The sequence below is a fragment of the Ictidomys tridecemlineatus genome, chromosome 9, assembly GCF_052094955.1.
Source record: "Ictidomys tridecemlineatus isolate mIctTri1 chromosome 9, mIctTri1.hap1, whole genome shotgun sequence".
Lineage (NCBI taxonomy): Eukaryota > Metazoa > Chordata > Mammalia > Rodentia > Sciuridae > Ictidomys > Ictidomys tridecemlineatus.
In genome coordinates this window covers 60035561-60050582 of record NC_135485.1, presented here as the reverse complement: position 1 = coordinate 60050582, position 15022 = coordinate 60035561, and the positions used below count along the sequence as shown (strand labels likewise).

Genomic DNA, 15022 nt, shown 5'->3' with positions numbered 1-15022 from the left:
TGGGTTATAGTCCTATTGGCATTTTAAATTTTTAAAAAATACAGAGAATACCAAAAAACATGAAAATTTAAAAAAAAAATCATCCCCTTTCATCCTGACAAAAGCAGACAGGACTTTATACAGTTAACCTGTTGCTGCTATTTGAGAGGTGAATCTGTAAGTCAACTTTCCGAATTTTTTATAGCATGTCATTATATTCCAAACTTCATCATCAGAAATACTCCCCCTTTTTTTCTAATTGCAGTTTCTAGAACAAATTTCTTTGAGGAAAAAAGTACTCATTATTTTTATATGATTAAAAATCGATTTAAAAAAATATTTTTTAAATTATACTCTTTCTGAGGTTTAGTTTTTGTCCTGATTAGATTCAAAATACCTCTGGGGATCTATTTCGAGTTTCATAATGGAAATGAGTCAAATTCTTTATAGCTAACATTTTAAAATTTAAGTTAACATAATTAAGATGCTCTTAATGATTATAAATAAGTATAAAATGGTTTGTAATCTACAGTTAGTTGTATAAATATCATCTACTTTGAGAATCCCTTGTGTTTCCCTCTACTCCAGGCCTGTCCTTTATCCCTTCACCACCTTCCACACCTGATATTAGTTAAGAGAATACATATTAATTTCCATTTTGGCCCGAGAAAACAATATATTGTAAAATTAAAAGGGTTAAATAATTGTAACAACTGCCCAAGAAAAGATAGACTCAAAGTATCATAGTTAACTTGCCTAGGATTATTCAGATGGAAATCAGTAAAATCGTGTTCTAACTGCTACTGCATATATCTATTACATGGTGTACAACCTGCTTAAGAAAAATGAACACATCTGCCCTACAAGAAGAGCACTTTTTTTAAAATTATAAAATTTTAATTAACTTGTTCACCCGAGTTTTTCGGATTCGTCGGATCATCAGGCAGCACAGTAAACCATAAATCTGTTCATGAATATTGACTTAACATTTAATTTTTAAAAGACATGACTTTTTTTTTCTCACCTCTATTCACTCTTTTTGCGCAGTGCTTTCTTCCCAACCAGATTTGTAGAGTACATTTTGAGTAGTAGAATGTAATTCAGGATTTGGAAGCTTTCCACAGATACTTTTTATTTTGGAGAAGAGTGGAATCTGAGAATGCCTTTCCCCAAATTCAGTTCATTTATATTCAGTTCAACTAATATTTGTTGAATGCCTCCTTTATACTTCTAGGCCTTATACTAGGTAGTGGTGATGCAATGCTGAGCAGAGAACCAACATATTATAAGACCATGGCACTCATGTAGAAGGAGTGCAGAAAGAAAGTAAGACAGGGCATTAAGCAGAATAAATACTATGTAAAAGCCCAAAAGCAAGAGACAGTTTAGCACTTCCTGGGCTTGCAGATGTTAGTCTTTATGTTTGAATCCTGGAAGAACCAAAAAAGGTAAGGGTAGGAAAGATGTTCAGGAAGAAGCCAGATCATGAGGTACTTTGTTGTCAAGCCAATGAGCTTAGATGTACTGCCCCCACTGTCAGTGGCCTAGTATAGGCTCTTGTTCCCAGGATTATTTCTGTAATTTCCCACCTCAGCCTATCTAGTCCTCATCTTGTAAGGGGGCACTTAAAATCTTCAATAGTATTATTGAACACTATAATTGTATGCCTTTGGTATCCCATAGAAACTTTTTGTGATAACTGAAACATACCTACTTTGCCAATTTTTTTTTCATTTTTTAAAGGAACTCTTAACAATAACATATTCCTTTTAAAATAGGGCACATTAAACATCGGCTAACTTTTTAAAAACTTATGATATCTATTAACGTTACTTCCCTCCCCGTTTGATGCATAGTTTTCCTCTTTTACTTTCTTTGCGACAATTGAATGAGCTTTATTATTGTTTCTTATTTTTCCTATATGTATATATTTACATAGAAATTCAAGCAAACAAAAAAGCCTGTGGAAGAAAGTGACACTTGACATTTTGGTTAAAATTCATCCGTACATTTGTGTATGCATTTCTACTTGACAGCTACCTACTGCTTGCTCATCTACATGTCTACCTAATTCCATGCCTAGATTATCTCTGCTTCCTGATTTGTATTCAATTCTTGTATCATTCTACACTATGACAATGAGATTTTTCCCTATCAATGAGAATACACACCACAGCCTAATCTTAGAATATCAACCTTTAAAGTTATGTTTAATTGGGATAGTAAACTCTGCTTGGTAACTTAGTAGCCAAAAAACCATAGACCAGTAAGGATTTTAGACAGTAGATGAAGAAATGAAATTGTGACTAAGTATAATGTTTATTGTCCCATTTTCTGCATACACACCTCCATTGACTTAGTATAGGCTCTTTTGTTATTGCTCTCTGAGGTAACCTCTCCCCTTTGCCTCTCTAATCTACACCATGTAAGAGGGGACATATAAAATCTTCTAAAGTATCACCTGTTCCATAATTTTGAAGTTGAAACTCCTTGATGTGTAGGACTTGTCATAATCATGAATGAATAAAGACAGGACATTCTTTAATGGTTCTGTATTTTTCATTATGTTATTTTTCTTTGTGGACTCCCAATAAACCTGTGCATGTCTTGTATGTTCCTGATAAGTATCAGCTGAACTCTAGCTTCTACAGGGGTGATAGTTCTTCTGTAATTCACCTTTCTTCCCTCTTGTACCACCCCACAATGCACAGATACACTCACAAACACCCTCCTCAATTTTCTAATTATGGTTTGCTGACTTTTCCTATATAACTTCTTATAGCACTACTTCTTTACTTGTTTCTAAAAAATCTTTTCAAGAATAGAGGTTTTATCTTTATAATCATCAAGCCATGATTTATTATATTTGGGGACAATAAAGCCATGTTTACCTTAGAATTTAAAAGTAAACTTTATACAGTGCATCTTTTATGCCCATGAGGTTTTAAGTAAAAAAAAAAAAAAAAGCAAGTTGCAGAACAGAACATATAGTGTGAGTCCATTTGATTTAATTTTTAAAAGTGTATATTTATCTTGTATTTGCAGGCTTTTTTCCCTTTTGGGGGATGGGAGGGTAGTTGTTGGGTATTGACCTAAGGACCTTGAGCATGCTAGGCAAGTGCTTTAAAACTGAGCTACATCCCCAGGCTGCAGACTTCTATTCACAGTTTTTGGGCATATATATTGAAAATAAGTGGAAGGATATATAACAAATGTTATCAGTGGCTACCTTTGGGGAATAAATTGAGTGGGAAGGGCTTATATTTTTTACATTATACAGTTCTATATTCTTTGATTTTCTTAAGGGCACGTATTGCTTCTTTAAAATCATTCTGTAAACTTATTCATAGATCAAAATACCCTCATGTGATATTTTTAAAAACATTTGTATTGTGTAATTTCCCTACTTCTGTTTATAATTGTTATATAAAAAGTTGTTCATAATTTTTATATAAAATAGCTATCATTTTAAATTTCCTTTTTTGTGATTCTTATCCCCATTTTACACATGAGGGAATTGGGGTTTAGAGAAAAGACATGTCTTGCCCTACTGTAAGCACAGAGCTAGAATCCAAGGCAAGATGTATTTGACTTGAAAGCCTACACTGTCTTAAAAGCCTGCACTTTGGGGAGGGGGTGAGGGTACAAGGGATTGAACCCAGGGGTGTGTTACCACTGAGCTACAGAGCTACATATCCAGCTCCTTTTATTTTTTATTTTGAGACAGGGTTTCACTAAATTGCTTAGGGCCTTGCTAAGTTGATAAAGCTGAAAGCCTGTATCCTTAACCAATTCCCTGAATATCATGCATGAATTACTTTAGTTTATTTTTGTTTCATTTTGTTAAGATTTCTTTTTATTTTCCATAGGTCTGTATGCTTTGCTCTGTGGGATATCATCTTTTTTCTTGTCATCGGTCAGAAAAAACCTGTCGAAGATGGATGGCATTAGATTATGCAGGAATTTCTATTGGAATACTGGGCTGCTATGTCTCAGGAGTATTTTATGCATTTTATTGTAATAATGTAAGTAGCTTAAAACATTTCACATTCTACTTTTCATGTAGGTCTCAGGTTTTCTTGCAGTGGTTCCTTTGAATTTCTGAATAAGTAACTACTTACAGAATAAACAGAAGAGTCTTGTGTAGGCATAAACTTATTTTTCAAAAGGCACTTGTGGTCTCTAACATCTATTACTAGTTCCACACTTATTTCAGTCCTTTTCCACTGGAAAAATATATATTTGAAGTTATCTCTGAAGCTTACTGTAGACATTGAATTATTAATTATATTCATATGGGTATATGGTTACTTATATATGCATATTGCATATCTTTAATTTTTGTGTTTATAGAATTGAAGTTAAATAAAGTTAGCTTTTGATAAAATAATGAAGTTGGTTTCCACTTTCCATTTCCCTTCATACTTTCTCATTCACTGAAAAAAAGAAAAGATATATCTGTGCATGTCTTGATGCATGTTCTTCTATAAGAAATATGTTTTCCTTTCTCAGTCCTCTATTGCATAGTAGACCTAAAAACAGACCCCATGTGTTGTGAGGGTCTTTAACAACTATAAGATATGTCTGTTCCAAGTTTTGGATCAACTCTGCTTTCTGTCCCTAAGGTCCTAAAACTCAGTTTTGTCTTATGCAAAGCAATATTTGCAAAACTGTTCAGATAGTATAGCACCTATCCTAAAAATGTTGCCAAGCCAAACCCTAAAAGAATATAACCTCTAACCCATCACCTGCCCAAAGGCAAACTGAGCCGTGAGCTCACCACATCTCAAACTCTCCCATTCAGAAAGTCCCCACTGACTCTACTCTTTTTCTCTCTTGTTCCTATCATATTCTTTGATTTTTTTTTTCTTTTGTCCTTTTTCTTACCTGCTTTTCAGCAGAAGATTACACTTCTCCCTCAAGAGCAATGTTTACAGGGTAGTTTTAGTCCTTTTCACAAGGAATAGAGACTGGCGTTCCCAAGGCACCCTCCACGCATGGTGCTCTAAGCTGTGGCTTATTGAGAAAGATTGGCTGCAGGACAGAATTCCTCTTACTCTTTGGGATTCTTAAATCTGTATGATGGCAGAGCAAACTATCAACATATTTAGTATATAAAACTAGTAAAGGGAAAAGTCATATATTAGGTTTGGATAAAAGAGCATTAATAATTGCATCCATTTAAACACATTTAAACATGAGCCACAGGCTAGGAATGTAGCTCAATGCACAAATCTCCCTGGGTTTGATCCCCAGCACCAAATAAAATAAAATAAAATAAAAAATCTTTAAATGTGAGCTTTTTGTTTTTTAGGCCTAATGACTTTGGGAGATAGGCATATAATTAAATATATATTCAATTAACCTTGCAAATTGATTTTAGTAGTAAACTCTGTTCATATCTGCCCAGTTTTTAGAACTTAATCATTTTGCATGAAACTGCATATCTTAAAAGAGAGGAAGCATGCTGATAACTAAAATGCATCATTTTAATAGTTTGCTTATCTCATTCTATATTTCTCTGAAACTGTTTTCTATTGACTTCCTAAACATTAAAGTGGGACACATCAGAAAAGCTAGAAAAAGGGCTGGGGATGTGGCTCAAGCGGTAGCGCGCTCACCTGGCATGCATGCGGCCCGGGTTCGATCCTCAGCACCACATACAAACAAAGATGTTGTGTCCGCCGAGAACTAAAAAATAAATATTAAAAAAAATTCTCTCTCTCTCACTCTCTTTAAAAAAAGAAAAAGAAAAAAAGAAAAGCTAAAAAAGAGAGCTACTAGAGCTAACACAGTCCATGATCATATAAAGGAAAAATTGCTTCTTTCTGGTTTCTTATTGTTTCCAAATACTCAGTTGCTTTAGTGGCTCTTTACCTTTTAAGGAACACAGGCTGCTTTCAGAATGAGACAGAAAATTATGGACCATCAATCCAGGAGGTGTATTTGGGTACACATCTAAAGAAACAATCCCAAATTGTGAATCAGGAGGTGTATAACCCTACAGAGATCCCTGGAACCAAGTTAAGAACTCACATCCTATATGATGCTAGCTTTTTGAGTTTCACTTCCAGCTTTCAATGTTCACTTAAATACTTAAATATCCCATAAACCTTTCAAACTTAATGTATTTTAAAGTGAACCTATTTTCATGTTCCTCATCATATATGCCCAAACCTGGAACATCTTTGTTCATTTCCTTTATCAATGGAAGCCACTGTTGGCCTTTCAGGATAGAAAGGGTGGAACCTTTCATGGCTGCTCTCTCACATATCCAGTTAGCCATTAAGACCTTAAGTGTATTTCAGAAATGCTTCCTCAGCCTGGTGCTCGCATCTTCATTCTTCAACAGAATTCATTTCTTTTTGAATAAACCTCTAATGTCTGTTTAGAAAGCTCCCTATCATTTCTTTGTTTTCTACACTCATGTCATTTGAAAAAATGACCCTGTCATCCCATTCTTAAAGAATTCTGCTATTCCTGAATGACATGGTAAAGCCCAAAATCTGTAGTCTGACTTTGCTGCCTTTCAGCCTCCTCCAAATTTCCCTGCTGCACTTGCTGCTCCTTTTCTTTGAGAGCTGCTCCTTCCCACATAATATTAGTTTAGATGTTGCCTCCATTGTGAAGCATTTTTATCCCAGGTAACATTGCTCTCTCTCCAGTGGTTCTACAACTTTGTTTGAAACTCAGTTATAATATTTATCATTGAATTATGATCATTTGTTTACATTTGCCCCTCCCAGAGTCTATGTGCTCATCCACTGGGAGAGTCTGTATCATAGTCTGCTACATTTCTATAGGATTTCTAACCATGCCTAGCATCGTAATAGGTACTCAGGAAATGCTTTTGTAGGAATAAATGCAGTCTCATTAGCTCACTTGAGAATTTGACTTATCATCCTATGAAACTTAATAGTTGTTTGGTATATGCATTTTTTTTAAGAAAGATAAATGTTTTGAACAACCGATAAAAAAACAAAACAAAAAAAAACAACAACAACAAAAAAATAAATATATGTTAAATAACTAAAAAAAAAAAAAGTTAAATATAAGCCAAAATTACTCTTTGCTTCACTGTTGTTAATAGCAGAATTAAAATTTGATTTTGTTTCATTTCAGTACTGGCGTCAAGTATACTTGATCACAGTGCTTGCCATGATCCTGGCAGTGTTCTTTGCTCAGATTCATCCCAGTTACCTCACACAGCAATGGCAGAGGCTCCGTTCTATCATCTTTTGTTCTGTTTCGGGATATGGAGTAATCCCTACTCTTCACTGGGTTTGGCTCAATGGAGGAATTGGAGCTCCTATTGTACAGGTACGTTAAGTGTCATCAGTATTTGTCCTCATTTTTTTAATTTTCAGTTTTATTTTGGGGAAAGTAATATAATCAGTAGTGGGTGAGTTTGTGTCATTTGAGAGCATATTTTTAATTATATGCTGACACCATAATTTTCACTGCTATATAAATAAGCATGCCATTCAAAAGCATATATAAAGTCTGATTAGTATTTTTTTTCCTTAATGTCTATAAAGTAATACATTCTTATTTCTCTTTCTCTTACCTTTAATGTGTAAAATATCCAAGTCCTTATCTGTGGAGGACTTCAAAGTTTCTAGCTTTGTCTGCTGAATCAGTGATAATGCCAGTGGTAACCAAAGTATAGAAGCAGGAACACTTGATATTTTTGGTGGGGGAAAGAGGAGTTAGAAAGGATTTTTTTGTTGAACCTGTTGAATTTGAGATATCTATAGGTTATGAAGGTAGACACAGGGTCTGGAATTTAGGCCAAGTTTGAGACTAGGGATAAAGATTTGGAAATTATCATCATATTGGTTGCTGGAGTCAAAGAAGCATATTCAGCTCACCAAGGGCAATATTTTGCAAAATAAAAGAAGCGCTATTGATATTATTGGTATTATAGAATATAGTTAATATGCATTAGAAAGAACCTCAGTGAAGACTCAACATTCTTGAGATTATGATTAGAAATAAGACTTACATTCTTAGAGATACATATAAAAATGCCAAGTATGTGCTACAGAATAAAACCGAAATTTTCTTACATGAGCACATATACCAAGAAAGCTGGCAGAATACTGGGAACAGTAGTGGACACCTACAGTCCCAGCCAGCTGGAGGTGGGGATGAGGCAGGAGGATCACAAGTTAAAGGCCAACCTCACAACTTAGTGAAATCCTCAGCAATGTAACAAGACTCTGTCTCAAAATAAAAAAAAATAAAAAGGATATAACTCAGTGTTAAAGTACTGCTGGATTCAATCCCCAGTACCAAAAGGAAAAAAAGCAAAAAGAAAATGAAGCTGGCAGAAATCATGTATATTTTTTGCATTGAGGCCTTTAGTCTGGAATGTGGGATTTTAAAAGCAGGCTTTTTTCAAAAGAATCCATTATTAGTAAGGATCATGCATTAATAGAAGAGGAAAAACTATTTTTAGTAGGCTTACATTCACTTACATGAAGTTGGCAACAGTATGGTGGGAAGCACTTGGATATACACTGAAAACAAAGAATATTCTATGACAGTGAATAAGTGATTTAATCTGGTTCATTTGAGGACAAGGGTGATGCTTTCTTCATAAGATTAGGAAACTGTAAGAACAGTGAGATAGTAATGATGAGGGATATAAATGATCCTCTCTGTGGGAAAACATTTTCTGAGAGTTTTGATACCTTAAGAAAATAGAATAGGAAGCTGCCACTGTAAATTTAGTTCCAACAAATGGATAACTTTTGTTAATATAGAAGTAATTAAAATTTGGATGTGGTGAACACATCCTTTTAAGCTTATAATAATAATAAAAAAAGACCTATTAATTCAATGGATAGTAAAGAAATGTAGGAAAAAATGAGAAATTTTTTCATGTTTAAAAGTTTAAAATTGAAATATGAAATAGGAAGACAATGGTTATTAAAGATGAATTCTAATATGATCATGGATCATTCCAGTGAGAAAACAAAGGGAAACTTTCAGAAAATTCTCTAATAAACTTTAATATTTAAAAGCTGGGGCTGGTGATGTGGCTCAAGCTGTAGCCCGCTCGCCTAGCATGCATGCAGCCCGGGTTCGATCCTTAGCACCACATACAAACGAGATGTTGTGTCCGCCGAGAACTAGGAAAAAATAAAAAAATATTAAAATTCTCTCTCTCTCTCTCTCTCTCTGTCCCCCTCTCTCTCTCACTCTCTCTTTAAAAAAAATAAAAAATAAAATCTGTAGAGGTTGTTACAAAAGGTGAAAAGTTCCAGAAGGGATAATCCTAAGAGGTGGGGTGAAGTTATATTTTCTAGAAAGTCTTGAGAAATCTGAGGTTAATTAATCTGAGGAATCTGGTAATTCTCATGTATGTATTTGAATTAGGAAGAGAGATAACTTGTTTTTATTCCTCAAATGGATTTTTGGTAAGTTTGTTTTATAATCAGAATTAAGAACAATATGTATAAGTTATAGCTGGCTATTTTCTCAAGGCCAGGAAAACTTATTTTTATATTTGTTCTTTTTAGCAATATATGACAGTAGAATGTATTTTGATATATTATGCATGTATGGAGTTTAACTTATTCTAATTAGGATCCCGTTATTGTGGTTGTACATGATGTGGAGTTACAGTGGTCTTGTATTCACATATGAACATAGCAAAGTTATGTTGGATTCATTCTACTGTCAATCCTATTCCCATACTCTCTCCTGCCCTTAATTTCCTTAATTCAATGACTTCTATTCTCCCCCCACATTATTGTGTATTAACCTTCTGGATATCAGAGAGAACAATGGGCCTTTGGTTTTGGGGGATTGGCTTATTTCACTTAGTGTAATAGTCTCCATTTCTATCCATTCACTAGAAAATGCCATAATTTCATTCTTCTTTATGGCTGAGTAAAATTCCCTTGGGTATATATACCACATTTTCTATATCTATTCATCTGCTGAAGGGCACCTAGGTTGGTTTCATAGCTTAGCTATTGTGAATTGAGCTGCTATAAGCATTGATGTTGCTGCATCACTGTAGTGTGCTGATTTTAAGTCCTTTGGAGTATATGCCAAAGAGTGGGATAACTGGGTCAAATGGTGGTTCCATTCCAAGTTTTCTGAGGAATCTCCATACTGCTTTCCAGAGTGGTTGCACCAATTTGCAATCCCACCAGCAGTGTATGAGTGAACCTTTCCTTCCACATCCTCACCTACATTTATTGTTACTTGTTTTCTTGATAATTGCCATTGTGCCTGGAGTGAGATGAAATCTCAGTTTAGTTTTAATTTGCATTTCTCTAATTGCTAGAGAAGAATGTTGAACATTTCTTCTTCTTCTTTTTTTTTTTTTTTTGATCATTTGTATTTATTTTTCTGTGAAGTGCCTGCTTAATTTCTTTGCCCACTTATTGATTGGATCATTTGGTATTTTGTTTTTTTGTTGTTGTTGTTGTTTGTTTTGGTGTTAAGTTTTTGGAGTTCTTTATGTATCTTTCAGATTAATGCTCTATTTGAGGGGCAGGTAGCAAAGCTTCTCTCCCATTCTGTAGGCTCTGTCTTCATGGTCTTGATTGTTTTCTTTGCGAGAAGAAACTTTTTAGTTTGATACAATTCCATTTATTGATTCTTGGTTTGCTTGCACTTTAGGAGTCTTGTTGAAGAATTCAGTTCCTAAGCCAAAATGATGGAGAGTTGGGCCTACATTTTCTTCTCGTAGGTACAAGGTCTCTGGTCTAATGCCTAGATCCTTGATCCATATTCAGTTGAGTTTTGTGCAGAGTGAGCTAAGGGTTCAGTTTCATTTTGCTACATATTGATTTCCAGTTTTCCCAGCACTTATCTGTTGAAGAGGCTCTTTTTTTCTCTAATGTGTGTTTATGTGCCTTTGTCTAGCATGAGATAATATTTTTGTGGGTTTATCTCTGTGTCTTCTATTCTGTTCCATTGGGCTTTATGTCTGTTTTGGCAATACTATGCTGTTTTTGTTACTATAGCTCTATAGTATAATTTAAGATCTGGTATTATGGTACATCCTGCTTCATTTTCTCAGTAAGGATTGCTTTGGCTATTCTGGGCCTCTAGTTTTTCCAAATGAATTTTGTGACTGCTCTTTCTATTTCTATGAAGAACATTATCGGAATTTTAATAGGGATTGCATTACATCAGTATAGCACTTTTGATATGGCCATTTTGACAATATTCTGCTTATCAAAGAACATGGGAGAGCTGTTCATCTTCTAAGGTCTTGTTCAATTTCTTTCTTTAATATTCTGTACTTTTCATTGTAGAGGTCTCTCATTTCTTTTGTTAGATTGAGTTCCAAGTATTTTTTTTTTTTTTGAGCTGTTGTGTATGGGATGGTTTTCCTTATTTCTCTTTCAGCTAATTCATCATTGGTGATTAGTAAGGCAATTGATTTATCAGTGTTAGTTATATATCCTGCTTCTTTGCCATATTCATTTATGAGTTCTGGAAATTTTCTAGTGGAGTTTTTATTTTGGGGGGGGTCTTTTAAATACAGAATCATGTCATCAGCAGATAGGGATAGTTTGAACTCTTCTTTCCCTATTTGTTTCCCTTTAATTTCTTCCTTTTGCCTAATTGCTCTGGCTAGAGTTTCAAGGACTGTGCTGAATAGAATTGGTGAAAGAGGACAGCCTGTCTTGTTCCAGTTCTTAGAGGAATGCTTTCAATTTTTCTCCAGGAAAACTTTTCTAATAGAGCATCATCAGTAAGATAGAGTGTTTGATATCCAAGAGAAGCATTTTTTTTTTCTGTGATATTGGAAGATTTTTGTCTTGGACCAAGCTGTGTAGATCATTTCTGATTATAAGTCACTAGTCAGTAGTCTCTTGGCTTACTCATTTGATAATGAGTAAGCCAAGAGACTACTCTATTCCTGTATGTATCCAACCCAGATGCATACATTGTAGAGGATTCAGACACACTAGGACCTTCAGCAGCATAAAGCCCTCACTCTTTTAGTAGCCTAACCTTTAGGGCATCCACTGTGCTCCATTTCTGTGGACTTCTTCCTGAAGAATGAAAATCAGGCTTATTATTGGAGATTTATCTATAGAACAATTCAGATTGAACAGTCTTAAATTCTACCATCATATTCATAATAAATTGAGACTTCAGTAAAATAGATCTGTGAAAAAAAAAACAACAACATGTTTTACTTTTCAGGATTTTGCACCCCGCGTAATTGTGATGTATGTGATTGCTCTTCTTGCTTTCCTATTCTACATCTCCAAAGTTCCAGAGCGGTACTTTCCAGGTGGGTGTTCTTTCACAGAGGTTTTGCAGCTTTATTCTTAAGTATAAGCTTTAAGTAAATGCTTCACAGAATCAAAACTTAGATTTATTTTTCAGCATTTTTGATTATAGAGTAAGTCTTCTATTCCTTAATGTTATGTAAAGCCCTACCTTTCAAAGGGCTTTCACATGCTCTTTCTCAGAGTATGAGTTGAATCCAATAAGTGGTGAGGATCATAAAACAATAGTCCCCCCTTATCTGTGATTTTACTTTCTGCTTCCTGTTACCCAGAGCTAAGAATAATAATAAAATTGATGAGTCTGTTTGTCCCCAAGATAGTTATAAGCCAGTCACTTAAGAAAAGGATAGTTTTCTACATTCTTCAGTCCAAAGAAAAGTATTTCTGATGGAAAATAACAGAGAGGACACTAGGTGGAGTGATTATTCTCCAAAATATGTATTTGTTTTGACACTCTATCTCTGGAGTCAGATTGCCTGGAAATACTATATCAGCTGCATGAGCTAAATAACTTAAACTTTTGCAGCTCTAGTTTCCTTATATGAAACACAGGGATAATACTTATTTGGGGTTCTTGTCAGGATTAGATGAGAAAAATGAACATAAAACAGCACAGTTCCTAAAATGTCGTAAGCCCTCAATAAATGCTAGCAATTAGTATAATAATATCACTCAACTTGGTCTTCGAAGTGAGATATGTAGTTTAATGAAAGGCAAAATGATGCAAATCCAAGTAAGCCTTAGCTTGACTCAAGAACAACTTTTATGTAGTACATAAAACAGTGTTTTATTTTTCTTTTTTAATTTGGAAGACAGAAAACAAGGATTTGTTTAAATCCAAACTGCAAACTCAATGCTCCTTCTTCCTAGGTTAGGAATCTCTTCCACAGTGAGTTAAAGACGGGAAGGAGAAAATATGAAAAACCCTGGAATAGAGAATGAATCCACCACAGATTCTCAGGCATTCCTCTGTACTTGATTTTTCACCCTGAGGTTTGAATAGGAATGGGAATACTAAGAGCCTGAGTGTGTACACATCAGGCTGTGGGAACATTACTAGGATATGCTCCTGAACTGAAGATCAACTATCTTCCAGGCAGGGCCAGAATTTTTCTCAGAAAACAGATTCTGGTAAAATATATTTTTTTAATAACTTTGTTAATGATTCTTTTAAAAATTCTGTTCCTGATCACAGACAAGTAGAAGATCGAGCCATAATTTTTTTTTACAGTATGTGATCGTGGCTATAGTGTTTTTAGACCTTAAAATATCAATGTCCAGGTTTTAGAATTGTCTAATATAGAAAACCTACAAAAGATCAAATGTTCTGTAACTTAACTTTATCCAAGATGAGCTTGATATAAAATGTGCCCCTTGAAGTTGAATGTGTGGTTTAGTGCAGGTACGTGAAAGCAGTAGAGATATGGAGACCATAAACACTACAGGCTTTACAGGTGAAAGTGATAGTCTCAGGGATAAGTACCTTCTTTCAGGTATGAGAGAACTGTGAGGAAGTGTAGCTGGTGAATAATGGGATATTAAAAAAAATTAAGCCTAAAAATTTAAATTCAGCTCACATTAAATTTTTTAAATACATAAACACCACAGTGGTATTTGATGGACCCAAGTGGTATTTGATGGATGTCCAAGGTATCATGAATGGAATTGAATAGATCCCTTGTACTACTGTTTACTATTACAAGATAACCAGTTTTCTTTTCAAATTCCCTGTATTTGCTTTTTGTTTGTTTGTTTGTTTGTTTGTTTGTTTGTTTGTTTGTTTGGTACTGGGGATTGAACCCAGGGGTACTTTACCACTGAGTCACATCCCCAGCCATTTTTATTTTTTATTTTGAGTCAGGTTCTCACTAAGTTGCTTGGGCTGAATTTGGTTTTTAAAACTGAATCTGTAAGCTTCTTTAGGAGACAAGAAGTCCATGCCCCACCCCACCCCCCAAAAAAAGAAAAGAAAAAAAAAGCCAAGAACCTATATAGAAAGAATCCTGTTGACTTACACTTTAATATTAATGTTCTGCACTAATTATTGTTCTTGGTAAGACAAAACTAAGAAGAGGTTGGAGAATAGTTACATTACAGGACTGTAGACTCACTAAGAGAAAGTTTACACTTGTTTTTATAGCTGTTCTTCTGTTTTACACCAGGAAAGATCAAGAAGCTTTCCACATTTTAATTATTAATCTCCATGGAATTTAATATTTAGCCATAAAGAGAAATTGTTTTCTGAAATTGTATGTGAACTAATCAACCTTAGTTAATTAACTCATTACTACCACAGAATTTTGCACATTATTCCATTAGAGTATTAAGATTCGGGACTGAGGTTTCTCCTTGCATACATGCATAAAATAAAGAAGTGCTTCTAGCAGGTTCATATCTAAACACACAGTGCATTTCCTAGCAGGTTCATATCTAAACACAACAGTGTATTTCCTACTCACAGATTCATACCTAAATTACTCGCTGATTTGTAACCCTCATTTCTTCAGTTTTTTTTTTTTTTTTCACCCATTACACCAGATAGGAATTGAGACATGGGAGGCAAAAGATCAAATTCCTGAAAATTACAAGTTAGATTTTTAAAAATACATTGTGAATATCATTTCTAAAAATTACTTGTGTTCTTGATAAAACCTTAAAATTAGACCCAAATATGTGTTCATCCTTAAAAAAAAAAAAAAAAAAAAAACTTGGATCTCCAGGCACTGAGGCTAACAAAAATGTTCTGCTGCTAAGCCATATTTCCAAGCCTG

At 34.5% G+C, this 15022-nt stretch overlaps 1 protein-coding gene across 18 annotated transcripts in view; it reads left to right on the top strand.

The window, feature by feature from the left end:
- Positions 1 to 15022, top strand: part of Paqr3 (progestin and adipoQ receptor family member 3) — a 99632-nt gene that overhangs the window by 4915 nt on the left and 79695 nt on the right. For 17 of the 18 annotated variants that reach the window (XR_013425839.1, XR_013425837.1, XR_005736955.2 and 14 more), the window contains 3 exons: positions 3849 to 4004; positions 7102 to 7299; positions 12163 to 12253. Coding sequence is in view for 15 of the 18 variants with exons in the window: in XM_078021450.1 (XP_077877576.1) it covers positions 3849 to 4004; positions 7102 to 7299; positions 12163 to 12253 (445 nt within the window). In the remaining 3 variants the exon portion in view is untranslated. Of the gene's footprint in view, positions 1 to 3848; positions 4005 to 7101; positions 7300 to 12162; positions 12254 to 13121; positions 14962 to 15022 lie in introns of those variants that run through there. The other variant, XM_040292257.2, reaches the window with a different exon arrangement.